Here is a 27,118-nt window from a genome sequence, read left to right on the forward strand (position 1 = left end):
AGAGAAAGAGAGGGAGGGGGAAGAGGGAGAGACAGTGGGGTGGGGAGAGAAAGAGAAATGATTTGTTGGTCCTCTGACCTAGCACGTGTGAAAGAACAGACAAAAATAACTTATATGCAGATATAAGATGCAATGTGAATGCTTAAATGGAGGTGAGGATTGTGAGAAATCTATTATTCACAAGTGTTGTGTATCCTTGGAGAGCAGGTTCCAACATGGAGGTGAGGCCTTATTATTTCACAGCAAGAGAAGTAATAATTCTCATCGTTTCTAAAAGCCATGTGTACTACAATGGGTTTCACAATAATCAATTAGTTAACCAAAGTAAATATTTAGAATGAGTTACAGCACAAAGATAGGAAATCAAGGCATATAAGTGAACATTAGACATGTAAAATCACTCTTCAGAAGGAGAGATTACACAAAAGAGAGCAATGGTGTCGCCCTAGATGGCCGTGCCCAGTAACTTCAGTGAACACCTGTCGTCATTGCTCTGTTATTTATCAAGGAAAATGTCTGCAAAAATTCAGTGAGTACAGGCAGAAAAACAGAAATATAGATCAATGGAACAGAATAAAAAGCCCAGAGATAAACCCACGCACCTATGGTCACCTAATCTATGACAAAGGAGGCAAGGATATACAATGGAGAAAAGACAGCCTCTTCAATAAGTGGTGCTGGGAAAACTGGACAGCTACATGTAAAAGAATGAAATTAGAACACTTCCTAACACCATACACAAAAATAAACTCAAAATGGATTAAAGACCTAAATGTAAGGCCAGACACTATAAAACTCTAAGAGAAAACACAGGCAGAACATTCTTTGACATAAATCACAGCAAGATCTTTTTTGACCCACCTCCTAGAGTAATGAAAATAAAACCAAAAATAAACAAATGGGACCTAATGAAACTTAAAAGCTTTTGCACATAAACAAGGCGAAAAGACAACACTCAGAATGGGAGAGAATATTTACAAATGAAGCAACTGCCAAAGGATTAATCTCCAAAATATACAAACAGCTCATGCAGCTCAATATCAAAACAACAAACGAAACAACCCAATCAAAAAAAGGGTGGAAGACCTAAATAGACATTTCTCCAAAGAAGACATACAGGGCTTCCCTGGTGGCGCAGTGGTTGAGAGTCCGCCTGCTGATGCAGGGGGCACGGGTTCGTGCCCCGGTCCGGGAAGATCCCACATGCCGCGGAGCGGCTGGGCCCGTGAGCCATGGCCGCTGAGCCTGCGCGTCCGGAGCCTGTGCTCCGCAACGGGAGAGGCCACAACAGTGAGAGGCCCGCGTACCGCAAAAAAAAAACAAAAAAAAAGAAGACATACAGATAGACAACAAACACATGAAAAGATGCTCAATATCACTAATTATTAGAGAAATGCAGATCAAAACTACAATGAAGTATCACCTCGCACTGGTCAGAATGGGCATCATCAAACAACTTACAAACAATAAATGTTGGAGAGGGGGTGGAGAGAAGGGAACCCTCTTGCACTGTTGGCGGGAATGTAAATGGATACAGCCACTATGGAGAACAGTACGGAGGTTCCTTAAAAAACTAAAAATAGAACTACCATATGACCCAGCAATCCCATTACTGGGCATATACCCTGAGAAAACCATAATTCAAAAAGATACATGCACCCCGATGTTCAATTGCAGCACTACTTACTATAGCCAAGACATGGAAGCAACCTAAATGTCCATCAACAGAAGAATGGTTAAAGAAGATGTGGCATATATACAATGGAATATTACTTAGCCATAAAAAGGAATGAAATTGTGTCATATGCAGAGACATGGATGGACCTAGAGACAGTCATACAGAGTGAAGTAAGTCAGAAAGAGAAAAATAAATATCGAATATTAATGCATATATGTGCAAGTTAGGAAGATGGTATAGATGCACTTATTTGCAAAGCAGAAATAGAGACATAGACACAGAGGATAAACGTACGGATACCAAGGGGGAAGGGAGGGGTGGGATGAATTAGGAGATTGGGATTGACATATGTACACTACTATACAATCTTTAACCCACCAACCTGGCTTCTACCCCTACAAGTAGAATTAGCTCTCGTTAAGGTCACCAGTGAGTGACCTCCCCACTTCAGTCTCTTTACTTGAGCTCTTAGAAGAAATCACTCCTGCGGCTGCTCCGGGGCTGAGAAATGAGGCTTGGCCCCCATAAGGTCACACATTTCTGCTTCCTGCTAAATTTCTGGCTGCTCCTTCTCAACCCCCATGACTGACTTATCCTTTCTTTCTAAATTTTAAATGCTGGAGATTTTCCAAGCCCGCTCCTCCCCCCTCCCCTGCCGCTATTCTCTTCATGCCGTTTCCCATACACCCATGGCGCCGGCTATGTTCCACGTGCTGAGGAACACAGGCATCCCCGTATGTGTATGTGTCTGCCCCACGTCTCCCACCCCAGACCCGTATCTCCCTCTGCCTACGGCGTATCACTTAGATTTCTCACAAGAGCTCAGACCTAAGATGTACAGATCTGATACACGAGTCTCCCCTACATTTGTTCTTCTTGTAGTTCTCGTCTCATGAAGCGCCACCACTACTTACCCCGCTTCTTGAGCTAGGAACTTGGGATCCATCTTGATTCCCCTTTCTCCCTCATTCCCCTCTCATCTAATCACACAGTCCTGAGGCCTCGACCTCAAAACTGTATCACGGGTCTGTCCCCATCTCTCCAACTTCACTCCCATCCCCCAGTGGAGGCCACACTCACTCTTCTCCTCTTATTGGGACTCGCAAGGTCTCTTTACTGATTCCCTTGCTTCCATCCCCACTCCAGCGCCGAAACCCATCTCCTTTAATTCAATCATGGAGTCTCTTGTTGGTTGAGTGAGTGAATGAATGAATGTATGAGTAACAAACCTTCAGTTGATCTTAGAATTAAGTCCAGACCCTTTCTCAGGATGCACAGGGCCTCTAACCACCTCTATAAGTCTTTTCATAACAATTTCCACCACATCCCATAAACCGGTCTTCCAGCAGTTCTTCAAGCAAGTCAAGCTCCTTCTGCCCTTAGGGTCCCTCAAACTCTCTTCCTTCCACTCTTTCCAGAGCTGAGTCCTCCTCATCCTTCAAGATCTCAGGCTAAATTTTTTTTTTTTTTTTGGCGGTACGTGGGCCTCTCACTGCTGTGGCCTCTCCCACTGCGGAGCACAGGCTCCGGACGCGCAGGCTCAGCGGCCATGGCTCACGGGCCCAGCCGCTCCGCGGCATGTGGGATCTTCCCAGACCGGGCCACGAATCCGTGTCCCCCGCATCGGCAGGTAGACTCTCAACCACGGCGCCACCAGGGAAGCCCCCTCTCAGGTTAAATTTTGACCTGATTCCATGAAGATCCATGGTAGATTCCCTCCTTTGTGCTCTACCGTTGCAGCATCCTACTATCTCCTTCCTAGTAATTATTATGATTTGTAATGATGTACTTATTAATTTACCTGCTTACTATCTGTCTCCACCATTGAACAATAGCTCCATGAGGGCAGAAATAACTTTGGTTCTTCACAGTGAAAGGTGGACAACTAGTAAAGAAGGAAAAGAGGGAGGGAGGTATGGAAGGAAGGAAGAGAGGGAGGGACGGAGGGAGGGAGGGAGGGAAAATAGATGGATACTGTCACTACAGGCTAAATTTTGACCTGATTCCATGAAGATCCATGGTAGATTCCCTCCTTTGTGCTCTACTGTTGCAGCATCCTACTATCTCCTTCCTAGTAATTATTATGATTTGTAATGATGTACTTATTAATTTACCTGCTTACTATCTGTCTCCACCATTGAACAATAGCTCCATGAGGGCAGAAATAACTTTGGTTCTTCACAGTGAAAGGTGGACAACTAGTAAAGAAGGAAAAGAGGGAGGGAGGTATGGAAGGAAGGAAGAGAGGGAGGGACGGAGGGAGGGAGGGAGGGAAAATAGATGGATACTGTCACTTTATACAATGAGAAATAGTACGGAATCCCTAAAATTGGGAGGGGGCAATATCAATTCAAAAATCCATTTTCTTGAGAATAAAATTTTAGTTTCAATACTTTCTGCATATTTTGGCTTTATTTTTACATACACTTTAAAAATTAATATGTTTTTCCTTAAAGGCTACTATTTTCTTTACCGATTTGTTTTTTCAGTCAAAGCACGAAAAGCATGACTCTCCTGAGAAGTCTCTTAAAGAAATCCCTTCTCTGCGTTCTTCTCTCTGTCCTCACACAAAACAAACAAACAAACACACAAACAAACAAAAGGTGTGAGGGGTGAGGCTGCTACTGGAGTGGGGTGGATCCCCGATCCTGACCACTGTCAGTTGGTACCAAGGAGTTTGAGGCAAAGCCGGGCACAGCTCTGCGGACATTTCTGATAGTTATATTAGTCATTATAAATAAGTTATATAAAAAAGGGGAAGAACAAATAATAAGAGGAAAGAAAATGATGCATTGTATGCTTCTGAATTGCTCCTGGAAGGAAATTCATTTTCAGCCCAAACACAATAGCGCCTCACCCCTTTGATATGTCGTTGGCTGGAAGTACAAGTAGCAGCGAGAAACTTACACAGTCTTAGAGCTGCCTGCTGTGAGTACTCAGGTCTACGACCTGATAAAAGATAATCACAAGCCTTTAAGGAAGGTACTTTTTAATTTCTCTTTTTCAAATAGGAGAAAAAGGGGGTACAAATGGTTTGTACCATTCTAATAAAAAGAGAGCGGGTAAAGGGGCAAGAAATCAAAGGCAAAAAATTCCTTTTACAAACATTTACTGAACATGCACCGTGCTGGGAGGTGTCGGGGCACAAAGATGAATAAAACATAGTTCTTTCCCTTAAAAGGCTTAGCATCAAGCAGAAGATACAGGTTGGGTGGAAGGAAGAAGGGATGGGTGGACGGATGGACAGATGGACACACACGCAGATACAGCATGAGGAAAGGATGGATAAGCAAGCATGGTCTCCCAGGGAAAAGAAAGTAACCAGAATACAAAACTTAACAAGGAAGAGTTAAGGAGACTCTGATTGTAAATGTGGAGAAATGAGCATGGTTCATTAATTTTATCCGTATCTCAATTGCCCTGGGAAATATCAATAGGCTTTCCCTTTACTTTAATGTACACAAAACTCTTACAGTGAATGAATGAAAAATGTCATCTCCTAGTAAGTCTTGTGCTTACGCAGCCAAGGTTAGAGTTTAGTTGTTGCTTTATAACCAGTTTCATTCAGTGGAAAGTACAATGGCACTCCCAGACCTGGCACGCTCTTCACCAGGTGTGGAAGGAAAGAGGTAAGAGTGCCTGGATGGTCCTCTCCACCTATCAAAGATGGAGAAAGCAGTCAAGATACATTATTCTGTAGAACTTAACTAGACCCTATCCAGACCTTATCTCCTCATCCGTGAAATGCAAGGGCTGGACCAGATCAGGGTCAGCAGAAAGTCTTCTTCACGCTTGTACTGGTGTTGGCTGCCTGGAGTGCCATGTTGACATATAAAAACACACACTACTTCAGTAGGAAAGAGGGTCCCGATAGGTTAGTAACGTCTGCATGGGAACAGTATGAGACACATTTGCCACTGTGGAGTGGATCACTAAGGTTTAAATGAAATACGGTATCTGAAATCTCTCTGAAAAATTAAACCCTGAACACCAGTATAAGATATTACTATCTGAAGTCCCTTCTAACGCCCAAATCTTACTTCTACTGAGCTGGAGCTCTTACCTTCCCATACAATGGATACCATGTTACGATAAATTCTTAACGATCCTTATTAATGGTTCTTAATAATTCTTGATAATGATTCTTATTTCAGTTATCTTTTGCCCCATGTCTTGTTTTCAGGTTCTCATGAACATGACTGGAACAGGCTTGGTCTTATTTCCTTTTCCTTCCTAAGCGTGGGGCCCAGCAGGAGGCCGTTGAAAACAGAACACGTGGTTTACTCACTCAAAAAAGGAACCCGTCACACATCGACCGTGCAAAGGGCTGCACGGAAGCTGTGTTGGCTCTCTTCCTCAGTTTAAGCCTGGGCTCGGGAACAGCAAGAGCTTTGTGAAGGGAGGTGGGTGGGAAAACGAAAACAGACACTTCTGGTTCCTCCTTACTCATGTGTTTATGAAGTTCCTAATTTCCTTAAGGAACTGACAATTCATAAATCAGATATAGCCACGACCAAGAGCAACTACAAATACGAACAAACAAGGCCGCTTACTTAGGATTTTAGATAGTCTGTACCCTATTACCCTCTGTTGATAGGAAAAGGTGAGCTACAGAAGGCCCTGTTCACCCTGCTCCCAAGGCTGCTTGAACTGAGACCTGATTTCTAGCATCTACACGACTCTCACCCTCACGTTTGCCCTGGGTTATTGGTTATTCAGTAGATGCCACGGCTCTGCCAAAGGACTTGCCTTCCCTGTGTTGCAAGTTGTTTCTTCAAAGCCTAGAAAGATGAAAGTTCCTTACAATGATTCTCCCACATCACTTCCGTGGCTGGGTGTGTGATTAACTCTGCAGGGGCTCTCTGGGTCCATTAAAGAACCAATACACAAACAAACAAATAAAAACTACCACTGCTGCCAGAAAGATTACCTCAATTATAGAGATACTCTTCCTGTGGTTCTTGTTAAAAGTTACCATCCTGCTTTATTTCCTCAAGATACTACCTGGATGCTAGTCACTGTGCATAGTAAGGGCTTATGTTTTGAATTTTGAGGATTTTCCTAAATCTAGTGTTTCAGACCTTTAAGAGAACCTGGACACCCTCCTTTGACAGGTGGGCATAGCAAGGCCCTCGGGACCTGTGCAACTGGCCCAGGGTCATTTAGTCCCCATGTGACAGCGCAGAGGGGGATTCACACCCAGCCTCCGGGGCCGCCGGCGCTCTGCTTCCCTATACGATGCTGACTGGCTTTTCCGGCACCTTCCTGCCTTCCCAGGCTTCTCTAGTCAGTCAGGGCCTCCTCTGGCCCCTGCAGAGCCTCTGGCCTGTCCCTCTCCCAGCCGAGCCCCAGTGAGGATGACACAGAAATCCAGACACGTATGACATCATCATCTTCCTCTAAAATGTCCCTAAATTGCTTTTTTCCTACCCACGACAAGGCAGTATTTTCTCACAGCTGGGGATGAACACATTCAAAAAGACATTCTCAAATACATGGTTTCTGAGAGAGGCCACAAAGTTTTGAAAACAGAAAATGAGCATTTTTGAGTGATTGCCCAGTTCATGAAAATGCCTCTGGTTAGAACCTCGTCAGCAGTGATTCACTCCGAGCGAGGGTCCCCTGTGGAGACTTTAGTTGCCTCGCATTTGAGTGTGAGGCCTATTTTTCCTGCTGAGACAGAGTACATGGCTAGGAAGCATTAACTGATGGAGACCACAAGAGTTCCAGCCAGTGAAGTGAGGAATATTTCTTTAAAGATGCCCTCGTGGTCGCAAAGCCTTAGTGAACTTGAAGACTACAGTATTTCCCCTTGCTCTTCAGGATAAAGTGTCTCTTGGCCCACAGGCATAAACCTGCAGAAGTAAGGCTTCAAGGTCAAAGATGTGCCTTCTATGAGAACAAGTAAATGTCCCTACCGAGGAGGAAAATATGGTTTATTATAGTTCAAGGATGTGTATCTTGATGCCCAAGACCTTTTTCTCCAAGATAAAACCTGGTTAGATAAGATTATACACAGTGCTTGAACACAGCAGATGTTCAAAATATGTTTTTTAGATTTGCATTGGCAGCTCCCTTTTAGGTACTTTATGGCTTGGGTACTTTCACCAAAAAAATCAGTTGTAAAATTACGTTACAGTTAAGGCCAGGGAAATGCAGCATCAGACAAGTTTCCCTACCCATTCCCAGGCCTAACAGGGTATATTGTTTTGCTTTGTTTCCCCACCAGCCCAGGCCCTGAAGTACTTCAAGGAGTTATGTTCTCAAGTTTTCAGTTGTCATTTCCGGGCCTCATGTCTCAGAAGGTTTGAAATAGGCCCTGCAATCTACAGTTGACACAGTGACTTGTGGAAATTACTTTGAGTAATATTGTCACAGAGCTACAATTTATGGGTGTGTTCTGGTACATGTGGATGCCTCCACTTGGCTTGTAGAGGAGAAGCATTGTCACTGCTCCTAGAACAGGAGGAAAGTCAGAACAAGGGAATCACTGTTTAGAGGGGCCACATCTTCTTTCCTTCCCTTAAAATAGAGAGTCAGCCAAGATCGCTCCCACCCCACTACTCCTCCCTACACTGCCCTCCAATGAGGGTAAAGGAAACTAACATTTTGGATCCCCACACTATGTCCTACACTTTCATTACCCATTGTGGAAACTGCAACAGTTCTCTGATGTTGAGAGTATTATGTCCCCTCTACAGACAGACGAACTCAAAGAAGGGAAATACGTCGCTCGAAGTTATACAGCTAATGGAAAGAGCCTGGACTCAAACCCAAGACCTCAGGCTCTAAAGCCACCGTCTGCCTCTTGCAGAGAGAGAGTTCATCAATTTCTAATGAAAAGGATTTTTCTTTGCAAAGACCACAGAAAGGGTCCCCATTCATTGCTGTTATCAGCTAACTCCCCTTTCTCCCTCACACCTTCCAACCCTTCCAACCTCCTGCTTGCTCTTACCAGCTTCTCCCATCCAGGGACCCCTCCACATTCTCCCTGACACCAGTCCTCCCCCTTTTCACTGCTCTGCCCCCAGTCAACTGTGTGGTCTGGCTCCATAATGACTCTCCTGCAAAGCTCATCATATCCACTTTGTGCCCTTGTCCTTTTATTTCAGCCACCTGCTGAAACCCAACCTGGAAAAAAGCCACCCTCCTTCTCTCTGTGCCCACCACCCCCCGCCAGTGGGAACATACAACACTGCTGGGGGAAATCACGCTAGGCTCGCAATGAGTGTTCGTCAACCTTCCTAAGTTTCCATAATCAGCTTCTTCTCACTCCTCCAGCGACTGCCTTCAAGGGCTCTCCCTTCTCAAACTTTTCATTCCTCATCAGCCCACCTAACCTCACCAGATAACTTTGCCTCCCACTCTTTTGGGAAAGCATCAACAGAATCCTTCAGCCAAGAACTCCCTCCACCCATGTTACCAAACCAACCAGCCCACCTGCTCCGGATTTGGTACCTTCCCAAGAGCGCATATGCTGGACTCAAGTCCACCTGATGTGTGTTAATCACTGACAAGTTCTAAGTTTCTTTTTTCCTTTGGGAGAGCTTTCTTTACTTATTTTTAGACTGAAATGTACATATCTGCCCTATATTTATGATCATTTTTGATTACTGACATTAACTGGAGGGCATGACCACCACGGTCTTATTCATAGCAGTCAACTTTGTATTACTAAGTTTTTCCTGGTTAAACTTTAGTACAGATCTTAGATCACTGGACCCCAAGTCCTAAACTTGTAACTTTTAATGGAAATCTCCAGATTTCAAGCACAATAAATGATATGCATAAAAATTAAATAACTGAAATCTTTTAAATTTCAATGCAATACAAAAAAATCTCTACAATCATCACTCCCTCCCATCGCACAAGATATATTTCCACCTAAGGTATTTATTTTTAAAAGTAAAAGTGTGAACATAGGGCTGGCTTGAGGCAAAAATGTAGGAGGTTTTGTTTTAATCATTTCCCCCCAATTCCTGATAGAGTGGAAAGAGTTTAGGCAGCCAGACCTGGATTTCCATTCCAGCACTGCCTCATTCTACCTGGCTAACCTTAGGTAAGTTAATTAACATCACCCAAGTTCGGTTCCCTTATCTGGAAAATGGGGTTAATAATATTTAGCTAGCAGAGGATTAAATGAAGCAAGGTACTAGGTGCTCAGTAACTGGTGGAGTTATTACTATTGTTTTCAGTATTCCTAGTAAAACCATTCATAGCATAGCCTCAGATTTATACTGATTATGTCCCTAGGGAAACACACACACACACACACACACACACACACACACACACACACACACATTTTTTTCAAAAGACTTTGAAAACTTCTGCTTGCATCCATGAGGAAGCAACAGGGATAGAATTAAACCTTCTGCTTCAAGCAGCTAAAAAGTAAGACAAAATACATGAAGTGACAGTTTTCAGGGATTGGACAACGGGAAGTACAGGACAGTAATTACCGAGAGAAGAGAGACAGATGAAGTGAAACCTATGATTGTCCCAGTCTGCTGTCTAGAAAGTTTTGAGGATTTAACTCAGGGAAGAGAAACCCAAACAGAGCCTGAGGTGTACCTCCCAGCACCTAACAATGTAAAATTCACAATGTCTGGCATCCAACGAAGAATTACTAGGCATTCAAAGAAGAAATAGAAAAATATGACCCATCACAAGGAGAAAAACCCATAGAAAGAACTTAGAAACATCACACATAACAGACTTAGTAGATAGGTACACTGAAACAGCTGTTATAAATATTTCACACGTATAAGAAGATAAATGAAAGAATAAGCATGATAAGGAGAGATGGGAAGATAAGTAGAAAAAGACATCAAATCTCACAGACATCAAATAAGGAGGCTGATGGTTACGGCCACCCTTCATATCTAACCATGATTAATGACATAAAAGCTATACTTTAGAACAGTCCAAGGACCAGGTATAAAAGTGACTTTTCCAAAATTAATACATTTTAGATAATTAATTATATAAAGAAATCAAATCACACATTCAATCAACTATATAGTTATTGAGCACCCAGCTCTGTGTTTGATGATAGAGGAAATACAAAGATGAATTCGATATGGTTCTTGCTTGTATAAGTGTAGAGTCCGTCACAGTCTGTGAGATACATGATAGCCTAATTATATAAAGGTATAATGTGATATATCTACAACTCAGAAACACAATATGGAACACAGAAAATGATAAGGCTGCAAAATAAAAGGAAATAAAAGAAACAAGATACAGAAGTCGCTATGCAATTATTCTATATTTACAAATAAAAGGCGTTGACATTAATTCAAAACAAAACTCCAATACACAGTAATATGCATGTGTGCACACAAGACAGAAAACACACAAATTGATTTTAATATCGGAATAAAACTGTTTGGTTTTTCTTTCTGTTCCCGGCTGCATTAGAATGTCTACTGTAGGGCCAGGATACAATTTTCCATTATGAAATGCAAATATCTCCCTTCAGCTCATGTTGCTGTCAAAGATATCAAAGCTTCTCTATCCCAGTGGAAGAAAAGGAAACCAAGAAAGCTAGGGAATGCATGTGTTTGCAACGTATATGCACATGTACACGTTATATTTCTATGCAATATGTGTATACTTAATATATACCTATACATATATAAATGTATAGATATATACATTTATGTATAGACATTTATGTAAAGACATTTATGTATACATATATAAATGTATAGATATATGCATATACAAATATGCATGCAATTCTTTGAATATATTTTCTCTAGTTTTAGGCTAGTAGGTAAGAAAGTGACTTGCGTAGTTCAACACGCTAGTTGACTGGTACATATACCACAGTACAGCAGACCAAATAAAGACTAAGCTAATCAAGAGACGGAAACCAGTTTAAAATTTTCCAAAAAATTGTTATGGCATACACAGGAAGAAAGAAATTACACATCGATAATTCAAAAGAAGTCAATCTATAAGGGAGTAAATTTACAAAGCAAGTAATGTTTATGTGCTTCATTCCATGGAAGAGAAGAAAATGACTATATTTCAAATAACTATATTATGTTATGCAAGCATCTGGAAAGGACTTTCACTTCCTAACAGCTCTAGCCAACAAGGATATGGGCTGTTGTCACTTGTGGAGAGTTAGTGGAGGACAAGCCTTGATTTGTCTGAAGTGACATCAATTACCTTATACAGTACACAGTACAGGCAGAAGGAAATATTACAGTTTTTGGAAACAATTATCTACAAATTGTCTCACCTCTAGAAACACTGTACACACACACATCATAAACAAAGCACTAGAACGAAAGCTCCAGGAGGGCATGTACATCCCCAGCGCCTACGGCAATGCCTGACACGTAATAGGTACTCAATACTCCATGCTACCATTAATCTCTTCTGGGATTTCCAGAAGCCTCTAGGTGTGAGGTCAGGTGCCTCTCACCACTCTTCAATCCAGTCCCTATAAAACAACTTGGCTGACTTTTTTTCTCTTTTAAACACGAGTCGGAGGTTGCTTCCCTGTTTAAAATCCTTCAATAGCCTGCACTTCCAATAAAATCTGTACTCCTTGCTTTGGCAGGCAGGATCTGGCCCCAGCCAACCTCTCCAGACATATGTTAAGTACCAATCTGCCAACCCGCCCCATGCCAACTGCCGCTTCTTGCCCATGCATACACCTACTTCCATTTCCTTGAAAGAGCCAAGTTCTTATCACCTCAGGCCTTTCCACAGGGAATTCTCTGCTTTTAGAATTTTCTCATCTTCCCAAATTCGCCCTTTCTTCCTGTTCTTCCCTCCTGCTACCAGGATAATTTTCATTTATCCTTGGGGTCTTAGGCCGAATATCACTTCTTCAGGGGAACCTTTTCTGAACACACTCCAATCCCTCTGAGCTAAGTCAGGCTCCCATCCCTCTTTTGTAACAGCCCACAACTGTAATTATATAATCACCTGCACAGCTACTTGGATAACATCTGCTTCTTTAGAAATGTGTATCTCCACAGGGGCATCACCTGTCTGTCATGTAAACTGCTGTTTCTCTAGTGTCTTGTAACACACGCTGTACGTTATGAACTTTCAGTAATATTGTGGTGAATGAATGAATACACCAATGTACTGTCCTGCTGTCCTGGGGAGAAAAGGGTAAATAACCGTGGAAAGTATAACAGAACTGTCAAGGAGACATGAAATCAGGTACATAAATTGTGAGATATGAGTCAAGGGCCTATTTATTTTCTGACACTTGATAATGAGAAATCTTTCTACAAGATGGAAAAGGAAAACAAAAGAGGACCAAGCATCATCTTTTAGAGAGTCCAACTACTAAGCACCAGGCTATCTGCATCCCTTAATCATGCCTGTGACAGAGTGTCACCATCAATATCTGAAGGGACTAAAGAAAGGAAGTTTGCTGGCCTGAGTATAATTTTCATCTTAAAAACGAGTATGGGGGATGGTTTATCATCAGATAGTCTATCTGAGTGTCTCTGTGCGCTGATGAGATGGCTTCAGGTATAGATCCCTAGGTTACATTTTAAAGTCTCTGACTACTTCTCTTATTTCAAACCTCGAAGTCCAGCAACAGACAGCAATCCAGTGGGTCAAAAGAGAGGGCACAGATGAATGAGCTATTTGGAGATGCAATTAGAGGTTAGGCTGAGACCTGCATGAGCAGCTGGGGGCCTGTTTCTAATTCCACAGCAAAAGTGTAACTAGGAGAGGTAGGAGTCAATGGCCATCCATGTGCTGTGACTGCCAAAGCCACATCTCCATACCCGCTTCTTTCATGAGCTCTAGACCCCTTACGTGTGACTGATCACCACGTGTTTCCTTCAACAGCTTCTTCGTATTCAACACAGCCAAAGAGAAACTTGCCATCTTCCCTCACCCTTTTCCCTTCCAGCCTTCCCCATCTCAGTCAATGACTCCACCATTTACACAATTTCCAAAGCTAGAAGCCCAGGAGTCACTGTTGATTCTTTACCCACCTTACGTTCCACACGGACTCAGTCATCAAGTCCTGTTTTTTTTTCTTTTTTTTTCTATAATTAAATGTCTCATGGGTCCCTTCATTTCTGTCTCTACCACCATGATTATTATTGCCATCATTTTCTCTTACCTGGGAAACTGCTACAGCCTCCCATCTGATCTCTTTGCTGCCAATCTTCCCTCATTCCCATCGGCTGTCTGTAGGACTTAATAAAAGTGCTCTGTAAAACTACAGCTCTAGATTCCACATATAAGAGATATCATATGATATTTGTCTCTCTCTGACTTACTTCACTCAGTATGACAGTCTCTGGAGGAAGGATAAATTGGGAGATTGGGATTGACATATACACACTACCATATATAAAACAGACAACTAATAAAGACCTACTATATAGCGTAGGGAAGTCTACTCAATACTCTGTAATAGCCTATATGGGAAACGAATCTAAAAGAGAGTGGATATAAGTATAACTGATTCACTTTTGCTGTATACCTGAAACTAACACAACATTGTAAATCAACTATACTCCAATAAAAATCATAAAAAAAAAACAAAACAAAAACAAAACAAACAAAAACTACAGCTCTAATCATATGACACTCCTGCTTACCGCTTTTCAGCGACATCCAATAGCACCCTTTATCTGCTAGTGGCAGAACCACTTACATTGATTTGTATTTGCTTATTCCCTCTTCTCTATTTCCCCCACTAGGGTCTAATACAGGAGAGTGAGGTCTATGTCTTTTATTCCCAGTATTCAGTACGTTTGGCTCAATAAATCCCAGTTAAAAGAGTGATGCTTCAGGAGATGAAAGGATTTAACAAATGCCTCTTCATATCTGGGCATACTGAAGAGGATAAAGTTGTTCCTGGGAGGATTATACAACCCAACAAGGAAACTAGAGAAAAAATATTCTGAGGAAGCAGAGTGGAATTAAAATGAATGGGGGCATCCGTAAGTCGGAGAGAGGAAGAGGACAGAGAGGGGACTGTCCCCATGGGTTGTAAATCTCAGCTCTCCCCAGAGTGGCAGAGAACAGAGGCGCTGAGAGCAAACTCAGAGCTTCAGGAGAAACCGCAAGGTAGGAACCAAGGAACAACTCGGATACCTGTGAGAGGGAAGAGGTCTTTTGAGACCTCTCCAGGTTAAGCTCCAGGTTAAGACGTGATAAGGTACGTGGCACTTCCACAGCTAACAGGGAGGTGTGATGCCTTTTCCGAACATGTATTTGAAATACAACAAATGGCACACTGAGAAACCTGGGGTAAGAGATGCATGTCCACTTAAAGTCAGTAACAGCTAAGGAGAGATTGCTGACATTAGGAAAGAAAACTTCAAAAAGTTTACAGCAAAGCGAGGTATAATCTCACAGTCAGAGAACGTCCAGGAAATATTACCCGTTCCCAGGCAGGCCTGGGCAAGCAACTTAACACCTGGGGACTCAGCTGCTGCTTCCCAAGCTTTCCAGTTGATGATGATAACTCTGGAGAAGAAGCCAGGGTATATAGGAAGGGAGCAGCTGGTCACACAGATGGTGTCAAAGCTCGGGATTTGATATTCTTGGTTTCAGCTGATGACACCAGAGGTGGGGATCGGGGCGCTCCTGAAAGGAGACAACGTGTATTGTAGGAAACTGGGAAGAAGCTTTCAGGCAACACCAGACCACGTGAGGATTATTTTGAAACTTGAGATTAGGCAGGGACACTGTTCAGTGAAAACACAAACAAACAAAATTGATCGTAAACTAGATCGCAAGGAAGATATCATATGTGGCAAAGAAAGACGGATGGTCCTAGAGAGGGATCTCCACAGTTGATGGGAAAAGTCTGGCTTAGATGGCTATATTCTAGTGTCTCATGAGATGCTAATAGATATCTTTAAAAGGCTAAATTACGTCTAGGGAATCCTACCTAAGAGAGCCTTTACTCTGCGGAACCCTTTACTCTGCGGAACCCACAAAGAAAGCAACCTACTTGTGTTAAACCCAGAATTTGCCATGCTTGTTAGGTCACGTAAATACTTACATGACATCCACCCTACCTAACAACTGTGGGACACTGATATTCCAACAGGCCAGTTTAGGAAACCTGGATCTATACCAATGCAGAAAGAATTGATAATTAAAAAAGAAAAAAAAGAAAAGAAAAAATTTTAAATTCCACAAATCTAAAAGTATGAGGAATAAAATAAACATACAATACCATAAGGAGGGAAATATTAGCTCATACACAAAGGAGGACTTCGAGTATGGGATTTAGTATACCAGCGTACCAGTAGAATGGTGTATTTTGGATAAAAGAAACAAATTCAATGCAATGATCTCAAGTAGCACTTCATATGAAGAAGGTAAATGGGGACTTTCATGAAAGTGGGAATGGGATTGTGGTGGGGAACATGTGAGTGATGATGAAAGCGGAGGAAAAATGAAGGAGGTGTAACTGTGGGAGCTCGCAATGACCCATCAAAATGGCGTGATGTGGCAGCAATAACTGCCTCAGATTTCCTCGGAAATCCTTTGGATTAAAATCAGAGGATACGAAAAATGTGTGCCTTGTTTTGCCGATAATTTTAATCTCTCAAAAAATAGTAAAAAAGTAGTAAGGAAAGGGATTTAGTGTCAATTTAATTTTAACAAACATGGGAAGAGGCGTTGGTCACTTAGAAATACCAGAAACTTTGGGAGAAAGCCAAGTGCGTATAAAATCCAGCCTCTCCATAATTCTGTCAGATACATTTTAGAGGAGATTTCTTGGAAAGAAGGATACACTAAATTATCTTTAAGTCCCTTCTGAGACATTAAAGGTTGCTTCAAAGAGGCACCAGCATGAAAAACTGGGCCAGGAGCAATGTTCTGTGGCTCTATGACTATGGGAAAAAGAAACAAAGAGCACCACACATTGGGTACAGTAAAAAGATACTTTATATAAATATACTATAAAGCTATAAGAATTGAAACGATGTGGTGCCAGAATAAAAAGAGGTCAGTAGTACAGAATAGGTATTTCAGCAACAGATTGAAATATACATAAGAAATGAATTTCTGATAAAAGAAGGAAGTACATTCATGGAGCCATGGCAAGTTAGGACTATATATCAACTGTAGAGAGTGGGCAAAACCTTTCTGTATTTAGAAATGAAATAACCATAAAGGACTCATAAAGGAAATGTTAAACTTTTTTTTTTTAAAGGAACAATATACTAAAGAGGCAAAATACAGACTGGATAAATATTTTTAGAAAATATGAACGTCAAGATTAAAATACTTAGGGCTTCCCTGGTGGCGCAGTGGTTGAGAATCTGCCTGCCAATGCAGGGGACACGGGTTCGAGCCCTGGTCTGGGAAGATCCCACGTGCCGCGGAGCGACTGGGCCCATGAGCCACAACTACTGAGCCTGCGCATCTGAAGCCTGTGCTCCGCAACAAGAGAGGCCGCGACAGTGAGAGGCCCACGCACCGCGATGAAGGGTGGCCCCCGCTCGCTGCAACTAGAGAAAGCCCTCGCATAGAAACGAAGACCCAACACAGCCAAAAATAAATATAAATTAAAAAAAAATTTTTTTAAAGATTAAAATGCTTAAAAGTAATGACCAAATACAAGCTAATAAAAAAATCACCCAGAACCCTATGTGATAAATGGATATAGTATGAAAGTAATAAATATATTTACAAAAGAGTAAATATGAATAGAAAATAAATGCAGGAAAATGATACAATTTAAAAGGAGTAGTTATAAAATAATTTAAAGTAAAATAACAGGATGCCATCTTTGTATATCAAGTCAGTAAATATTAAATATATGTTTATATTTTGGAAATTAATTACCCAGTATTTAACAAGAAAGTTTAAAATGTTCATTTGTTTTGACCAACTAATTCTACATGTAGTAGTCCATCCAAGCAAAATAATTCTAATTGCTGCAAAGCTCTACGCATAAAAAAGGTTCACTGCAATATTATTTGTTGAAAAACATCAAAGGAAGGAAGGAAGGAATAACAGTTAATGTTTAATGAATGCTTACTATGTGTACGTACTATGCAGCTACTGTATGTGAAGTTATCATATTATAATCTCACAACTGTCCCAGGAAACAGATATAATCATCATTTTACAGAAAAGGTAAAATGTTTTTACATACTTGAAGAGATTATGTTCTCCCAAGAAACTTGGTTAGTAAGAGTAAAAGAATGGAAATAGCTTAAATGTAAATACAGGAAAACTGTGGAAGATTTATTTAATGGATTATTCTAAAATTTTAATATAAAACTATAGAAAGGAAAAATAATTTAGGATAAGGTGCTAATAAAAATACACAATAGAAAATTTTATATTTAATAGGATTCAAATATTTGCATAGAAAAAAGACTGGAGGAAAACATATAAACACTCACCAAATAAAACAGGACTTGACCCTGAGAGAGGGTCATTAAAGAGAGTCTGCTGGCAGCCCTGAGAACAAAGCAGAGTGTACTTCAGCTGCTGGATGAGGGGAATGATGAAGGATGCTCAGGAAGAGCGCAAAAGGCTCAGACACAGTTGAAGCAGTTTGGCTAACACGAGAGACAGAGAATGTAATTCACAGTAGATACGGTAAATCTTCTATAACAAGTAGGGCTGTAATTCTTTTCATGGTAAGTTACTGGGAAAATCATAAACTGGTCATGGTTAAAACGTCAGAAGACTCAAAATCGTAAGAAAAAATCATGAATTATTGAGGCTGTGGCTTACTCTGGAAGTCACACAACACTTTCTGAGAGGAGTGGGAGGTGGAGACAAGAGTAAAGTAATTTCTGCTATAGGAATCTTTCAATTAGGCAGTTGAGAAAATTTGGGCAGAAACATACAAATCTCTGCTCTCAACTTATTAGATTAGCTGTCTAGATTAGCTTTAGAGAAAAGGAGTCCGGATAAACGCATGTTCAAACCATAGAGAATGTCATTTTATGTACATACACACACATCCCATAGCAGACCAATCCTCAACTGTATGAATTTTATAACATTTTGGAGAATTTTATAAAAATCCTAAGTATAATGCTTTTAACTCAATATTTGACTTTCCTTTTTCTGTTTCTCGCTTTCCTGTCCTCTCTTCTCATGTTCTTTCTTATATTAAATAAGAAACCACATATATATTTATATATGTATGTGTGTGTACATATATGTTTGTATACATGTGCACACATGCATACACATTATATATAATTTACTACAGCTAGTTTAGACTTTTACATGTATGGCCCATATTGACAAAAAGAACAAAAACAAACAACAACAACCAAAAACCAAATGTTTGGTCAACTCAACTCAAAGTACACAGGTTCGTGGGTGTGAAACTTAGCAACTCTCCAAAGGCAATTGGTTTCTACTTAATGCATACCGTCTACCCTCAGCTAACTTGATGCACAAAAGTGAACTGTTCTTCTGACATATAACAATGACCACACTATAATAACTGTTGCTTCTCCATTGCAAATACTGGGAGAGCAGGGACCATGCCTATTTGGTTTACTGCTGGAGCGACGCACGAGGACAGTGTATCAAAAAATGTGTTGAGTGTGTGACTCCCTCTTGCGAGAGCACAGGAATCACAACTAAGTGTTGAACAATCATCGACAGGAAGACACTGGAACTCACCAAAAAAGATACCCCATATCTAAAGACAAAGGAGAAGCCGCAGTGAGATAGTAGGAGGGGTGCAATCACAGTAAAATCAAATCCCATAACTGCTGGGTGGTGACTCACAGACTGGAGAACACTTATACCACAGAAGTCCACCCGCTGGAGTGAAGGTTCTGAGCCCCACGTCAGGCTTCACAACCTGGGGGTCCGGGAACGGGAGGAGGAATTCCCAGAGAATCAGACTTTGAAGGCTAGAGGGATTCGACTGCAGGACTTCGACAGGACTGAGGGAAATAGAGACTCCACACTTGGAGGGCACATACAAGGTAGTGTGTGCATCGGGACCCAGGCGAAGGAGCAGTGACCCCATAGGAGACCGAACCAGACCTACCTGTTAGTGTTGGAAGGTCTCCTGCAGAGGCAGGGGGTGGCTGTGGCTCACCACGGGGACGAGGACACTGGCAGCAGAAGTTCTGGGAAGTACTCCTTGGCATGAGCCCTCCCAGAGTCTGCCATTAGCCCCACCAAAGAGCCTGCAGCTTCCAGGGCTGGGTCGCCTCAGGCCAAACAACCAACAACAGGGAGGGAACTCAGCCCCACCCATCAGCAGACAACCAGATTAAAGTTTACTGAGCTCTGTCCACCAGAGCAACAGCCAGTTCTACCCCCCACCAGTCCCTCCCATCAGGAAACTTGCACAAGCCTCTGAGATAGCCTCATCTACCACGGTCAGACAGCAGAAGCAGGAGGAACTACAATTCTGCAGCCTGTGGAATGAAAACCACATTCACAGAAAGACAGACAAAGTGAAAAGGCAGAGGACTACGTACCAGATGAAGGAACAAGATAAAACCCCAGAAAAACAATTAAGTGAAGTGGAGATAGGCAACCTTCCAGAAAAAGAATTCAGAATAATGATAGTGAAGATGATCCAGATCCTCGGAAAAAGAATGGAGGCAAAGATCGAGAAGATGCAAGAAATGCTTAACAAAGATCTATAAGAATTAAAGAACAAACAAACAAGAGATGAAAAATGGGAATGAACAATGAAAAACTGAAATGAAAAATACACTACAAGGAATCAATAGCAGAATAACTGAGGCAGAAGAACGGATAGGTGACCTGGAAGACAGAATGGTGGAATTCACTGCCACGGAACAGAATAAAGAAAAAAGAATCAAAGGAAATGAAGACAGCCTAAGAGACCTCTGGGACAATATTAAACACACCAACACTTGCACTGTAGGGGTCCCAGAAGGAGAAGAGAGAGAGAAAGGACCCGAGAAAATATCTGAAGAGATTATAGTCGAAAACTACCCTAACATGGCAAAGGAAATAGCCATCCAAGTCCAGGAAGCGCAGAGAGTCCCAGGCAGGATAAACCCAAGGAGAAACATGCCAAGACATATAGTAATCAAACTGACAGAAATTAAAGACAAAGAAAAAGTATTAAAAGCAACAGGGAAAAACGACGAATAACATACAAGGGAACTCCCATAAGGTTAACAGCTGATTTCTCAGCAGAAACGCTACAAAACAAAAGATCCGAAAGAGAAATTAAGGAAACAACCCCATTCACCACTGTGACAAAAAAGAATAAAATACCTAGGAATAAACCTACCTAAGGAGGTAAAAGACCTGCTGTACTCAGAAAACTATAAGACACAGATGAAAGAAATCAAAGATGACACCAACAGATGGAGAGATATACCATGTTCTTGGATTGGAAGAATCAATATTGTGCAAATGACCATACTATCCAAAGTATTCTAAAGATTCAATGCAATCCCTATCAAATTACCAATGGCAGTTTTTACAGAACCAGGACGAAAAAATCTTAAAATTTGTATGTAGACACAAAAGACCCTGAATAGCCAAAGCAATGTTGAGGAATCAGACTCCCTAACTCAGACTATACTACAAAGCTACAGTAAACAAGACAATATGGTACTGGCACAAAAACAGAAATATAGATCAAGGGAACAGGATAGAAAGACCAGAGGTAAACCTATGCATCTGTGGTCAACTAATCAATATATATGCACCCAATATAGAAGCATCTCAATACATAAGGCCAACGCTAACTGCTATAAAAGAGGAAATCAACAGTAACACAATAATAGTGGGGGACTTTAACACCTCACTTACACCAATGGACAGATCATCCAGACAGAAAATTAATAAGGAAACACATGTTTTAAATGACACAACAGACCAGACAGATTTAATTGATATTGATAGGACATTCCAATCCGAAACAGCAGATTACAGTTTCTTCTCAACTGCACACGGAACATTCTCCAGGATAGATCACATCTTGGGTCACAAATCAAGCCTTGGTAAATTCAAGAAAACTGAAACCATATGAAGCATCTTTTCTGACCACAATGCTAGGAGATTAGAAACCAATTACAGAGAAAAAAACGTAAAAATCACAAACACATGGAGGCTAAACAACACGTTACTAAGTAACCAAGAGATCACTGAAGAAATAAAAGAGAAATCCCAAAATACCTAGAGACAAATGACAATGATAACACGATGATCCAAACCCTATAGATGTAACAAAAGCAGTTCTAAGAGGGAAGTTTATAGCAATACAATCCTACCTCAAGAAATTAGAAAAATCTCAAATAAACAATCTAACCTTACACCTAAAGGAACTAGAGAAAGAAGAACAAAGCAAAATCCAAACTTATACGGTTAACTAATGTTAAGTTAGAAGGAAAGAAATCATTAAAGATCAGAGAAGAAATAAATGAAATAGAAACAAAGAAAACAATAGCAAATACCAATAAAACTAAATGTTGGTTCTTTGAGAAGATAAACAAAATTGATAAACCTTTAGCCAGACTCCTCAAGAAAAAGAGGGAGAGGACTCAAATCAATAAAATTAGAAATGAAACAGAAGAAGTTACAACGGACACCACAGAAATACAAAGCATCATTAGAGGCTACTACAAGCAACTCAACGTTAATAAAATGGACAACGTGGAAGAAATGGACAAATTCTTAGAAAGGTATAAATTTCCAAGACTGAACCAGGAAGAAATAGAAAATATGAACAGACCAATCACAAGTAATGAAATTGACACTGTGATTAAAATTCTTCCAACAAACAAAAGTCTAGGACCAGATGGCTTCACAGGTGAATTCTATCAAACATTTAGAGGAGCGCTAACACCCATCTTTCTCACAGCCCAATATTAAAAAAACAATCTAATCCAATAATGGGCAGAAGACCTAAATAGACATTTCTCCACAGAAGACATACAGATGGCCAAAAGGCACATGAAAAACTGCTCATCATCACTAATTATTACCGAAATGCAAATGAAAACCACAATAAGCTATCACCTCACAATGGTCAGAATGCCCATCATCAGAAAATCTGCAGACAACAAATGCTGGAGAGGGTCTGGAGAAAAGGGAAAAAAGCAAAATCCAAACTTATACGGTTAACTAATGTTAAGTTAGAAGGAAAGAAATCATTAAAGATCAGAGAAGAAATAAATGAAATAGAAACAAAGAAAACAATAGCAAATACCAATAAAACTAAATGTTGGTTCTTTGAGAAGATAAACAAAATTGATAAACCTTTAGCCAGACTCCTCAAGAAAAAGAGGGAGAGGACTCAAATCAATAAAATTAGAAATGAAACAGAAGAAGTTACAACGGACACCACAGAAATACAAAGCATCATAAGAGACTACTACAAGCAACTCTATGCCAATAAAATGGACAACCTGGAAGAAATGGACACAATGGAATATTACTCAGCCATAAAAAGGAATGAAACTGGGTCATTTGTAGAGACATGGATGCACCTAGAGACTGACATACAGAGTGAAGTAAGTCAGAAAGAGAAAAACAAATATTGTATATTAACGCATATAAGTGGAATCTAGAAAAATGTTACAGATGAACCGGTCTGTAAGGCAGAAGTAGAAACACAGATGGTAAGAGAACAAATGTATGGACACCAAGCAGGGAAAGCGGCGGGTGAGGGGTGTGTGGGATGAATTGGGAGATTGGGATTGACATGTATACACTAATATGTATAAAGTAAATAATGAGAACCTGCTGTAAAAAATGAATAAGTAAAATAAAATTAAATAAATAAATAAATAAGTAGGGGGAAAAAATGTGTGTTGAATAAGTGAATACTGAAGCCCTATGTATCTTTCCAGACAGCCCAAGTCCCGCCTCCCTGATAACATCTTCCCTTAGAGCCCCAGGCATTGATCCTTCTGGAAATTACCGAACCACCTCTTAGCACCTGATTCTACACATTATTTTTATTGCTGTTTTTTGTCGCTGTGTTTTTCAGTTTGGGGAGATATGCTCACTCAACCCTCGAGGGCACTTATATACATATATATTTTTTTCTATTTCCCAAAGCACTTGTTACAGGGTACATGGGAAATCTGCAATAAACATGTGTTAAATTAAATGATCAACTCTTTCAAATGACCTTCTACTTTGTGACATCTCCAAACTTTTTCTATACTGAATACACGACTGTTATTACTATTTCAAAGTGTGACGGAAAGAAAACAGGGAATGCAGTGTCCGTTGAGTTGGGTTTCTAAGTTCTGCCACTTCAGTGCTGGACAAGTCACCCAAACTCTGGACCCCTCTTTCCCTGTTTTTAACATGGGAACATGAACAAGAGCCACGCCCACCGTAAGTGTATACCTGTCTCAAAGAGACGGCTGTGGAATCAAATGGCGTAACGTCTGTGGAAGAGTTTTGTAAATTGGAAAGCAAATATCAGCTCTTTTATTTACCCATTTAAAATACAAAATTGGTGTTGCAGTGCCACCGGTGAGAGATAACCGCGTGTGGCTTTTTCTGAGAATGGCCGTTAGGCAGAAGAGCGAGGTGATGAGAAGAATCTCAGGCATACAGCCTGCCTAACCATGTCCCGGTCATCAGTCCCAGACCGGGCTCAACACCTGCGCGTGCAAAGACGGCCAAGGCGCCTGTCGCCCACACCCAGTGGCGTGGTTGCAGGCATCTTCCAACCCAAGAGCAAGCTTACCTGACACGAGCTGCTGTCCAGGCAACCCCACGGGAACCATGCCCAAGTTATTCATAGCGGTGGCCCAGGCGGTGGGGTCCGTCACTGACATGTTCAGCTGGGTCGTGTCGATGGCGAGACTCCCCAAACCATCGGCTGCTGTGATGGGATAGGGGGGAAGAAACTCTGACTTAGAGTCCACAGGCAATGGTGTCTCTTTGAAAACAAATCGCATTTCTAGAGACGTGAGGCTTCGTTTAAGCACATTCCCAAACCACAAAAAATAATAGCACTGTAACCTACAGCGGTGCTTTCTCCAGACGGAAACATAAAAGAGTTTCCGAACACATTCTGGGGGGAAACTGAATGACACGCAGTTTATATTATACGCAGCATGCCATTAAGGAAGTACCCCTGGAAAAAACTGAAGAATCGCTTCCTTCTCCAGGTGAAACATTAGTTAAGTTCCCTGGTGGAGAGGCAAAGCCAGGGGACTCTCTGGGTAAAACAAGTCAATTGGCTTAGAATAAATAAATTCACCTGTTTCCGAGAGTAATTCTGAAGCAGGCACACCCTCTAACCGTCTAATAAAATCTCTAAAATCAGATGTCAAGCAGTCAAATTGGTCCTGACTGAATTTATTAAGTGTTACCTTGTAACATATTCCGTCCTTTACAAACTATTTACATACGTACATTAAGGAAACGCAGGTGTCTTTCTAAAGTGACTCCCGAAATATTTCTTATAAGCACAGGCTTTCATCGAAACAAAATAAACAAATAAATAATATTGAAGACAAATAGCACAGAGCTTAAAAAAAAAAAAAAAGGGGGTCAGCAAAATAAGTTAAATTTGACTTAATGCTCTTTGAGGTTCACTAGTTCCAGAGCCTGGTTTCTCTGAGGAGCCCAGGCTCCTGGTTCAATACTTATTTTCATGGCTGGGGAGGCTTTCCACTAAGACGCAAAATGCCTTGTTTGTGTTCCGTGCTGGCCACCGACATTTACCTGCAGCCATCATCTGAGGAAGCTGCTGGGGACACTGTGTGATGCTTTCAACGCCGCCTGCATCTACTATTGAATTACGAACATCCTGAGGGGCGGGAGTGCTTTGATGGCTGAGTGCAGGGTCCCCACGGAGATCATCGGATTCTGCAAAAGGGGAAGAAGAGCAGTGCGGTGAGAAAGTGTCATTGTTAACTGGGGGAGCTGTCATGGGAAAAACTGTTGTCTATTCAAAACAAACAACAACAACCAAACAAATAAATGACAAAGAACAGCTTTCAGTGGGAGGCACAGAGGCGAAGCTGCATCCTCCCGGGATGATGTGCGGGTCAACTGTCAAACCACCTGGAGCAGGGCTGGATGAAATAAACAGCCTGTCTGTGGAGCGGCTAGTGCCTGGCCTCCTACTGAAGAGACTTCACAAACGGGACTTATCAGACCCTCACAGCCTGCTCCGCACATGACACATCAATGGAGAGGGCAGACTCGGGGCTAAATGTGATTTTTTTTTTAAGTTCAAAAATTAATTGATGTTGTTATTTTCGAAGACGGTCGTCTGTGAAATGTATTCAGAGAGGGAGAAAAAGTTGGGAAGAGGGAGAAAGAAAAGCAAGGAGCTACTCCCCGTGAGATTGGTAAAGAGTGTGCCCAAATTACAATCGTCAGGAAAGGCAAAAGGAAAGAATGGCGTGCTGCCCACCCGTCGAAGAAGACGCAGAGGGTGCTGGGGCAGCAGAGGAAAAGCATTTGTTTTCTTAGTTCTATGACAAGATAAATTTAACTGGCTGCAATTTGTTTGGTCTGACTTTTCCTGAGAATTGCACAGCTTATATAGAAATGTATTTTTATAAGACTTTTCAAAGCACCTTTCTGAAAAAGACAAAAAAACAAAACATTACTTAAAGTTACAAAGGGTCCCTCTATGTTGTACCACTTATAAAATGCTATGCCTTCTCTCCATCCTTAAAAATGCAAAGACATAGCATTCCTATGTACATATTTTAAAAGCACTTTTACCAGTTCAAGACTGGAAGACAAAACACATCACTTGGATGGCTGACCTGAGAAGTTTGAATTTTTAGATTGGTAGAACAACTGAATTCGAAGTACTTATCTTTATTTAGACACAAATTTAGAAAATTTTGCAACTGTCTTTTGCTAATATATATTTTAGAATTAGTGTTACAGTCTGTCAGTGTATCTAGTGTGAAGTTTGGCCCTTTTATGGTATGCTCTTTTATTTCTTTGATTCTCAGGTGCAAGAATCAGTGATCCTTTTGAACACTGTATTCTCAAAAAAACCAAAAAACATACAAAAAACCCCTTACTGCCAGGTGAGTATAAGTTTAATTCAAATGGAAGCTCAGGTTTCAATATCTCAAGGATAGGTGGATATTGAGCAAATCGTTTCTATGGTCTCCACAAATCCCTAGCCCTCAGACATAGGGGAATGAGAGATGGTGGGGAATTATTTCCAATAGTCTATCAGGAAGATAAAACACCTTCATCAAGAAGTAGTGAATGATTTCAACTTTGGGAGCAAAGTGTACTCAAGACAAATGTTTCAAACCTCGCAATTAGACTCTACCACCCAAATAAACTCAGAACGTGTTTAGATATTATATGCATCATTTATCCCAGGCAGTGGATGCCATCAGACAAAGAGATTCTCACCATATATTCTCACCCAATAACATCAATATATAGCTAACCAAAATGCCTGCCCTTTAGCTAGCCACAGACCAGCAACAGTTCTGTGGTGAAACCTCAAAGCATTTTCCTCTCTCCACCTCCAGCCAT

General features: G+C 41.1%; 1 protein-coding gene across 5 annotated transcripts in view; it reads right to left on the bottom strand.

Moving 5' to 3' along the window:
- ENOX1 (ecto-NOX disulfide-thiol exchanger 1) overlaps window positions 1-27,118 on the bottom strand; it is a 590,187-nt gene that overhangs the window by 188,936 nt on the left and 374,133 nt on the right. For all 5 annotated transcript variants that reach the window (XM_024755644.1, XM_024755643.1, XM_024755640.1 and 2 more), the window contains 2 exons: window positions 25,322-25,465; window positions 24,336-24,473 (listed from right to left, as the gene is read on the bottom strand). In XM_024755644.1, the coding sequence (XP_024611412.1) occupies window positions 24,336-24,473; window positions 25,322-25,334 (151 nt within the window). In that variant the 5' untranslated portion in view covers window positions 25,335-25,465. The remainder of the gene's footprint in view (window positions 1-24,335; window positions 24,474-25,321; window positions 25,466-27,118) is intronic.

Source organism: Neophocaena asiaeorientalis, unplaced genomic scaffold (genome assembly GCF_003031525.2).
Source record: "Neophocaena asiaeorientalis asiaeorientalis breed wild unplaced genomic scaffold, Neophocaena_asiaeorientalis_V1.1 scaffold59, whole genome shotgun sequence".
NCBI classification, from domain to species: domain Eukaryota; kingdom Metazoa; phylum Chordata; class Mammalia; order Artiodactyla; family Phocoenidae; genus Neophocaena; species Neophocaena asiaeorientalis.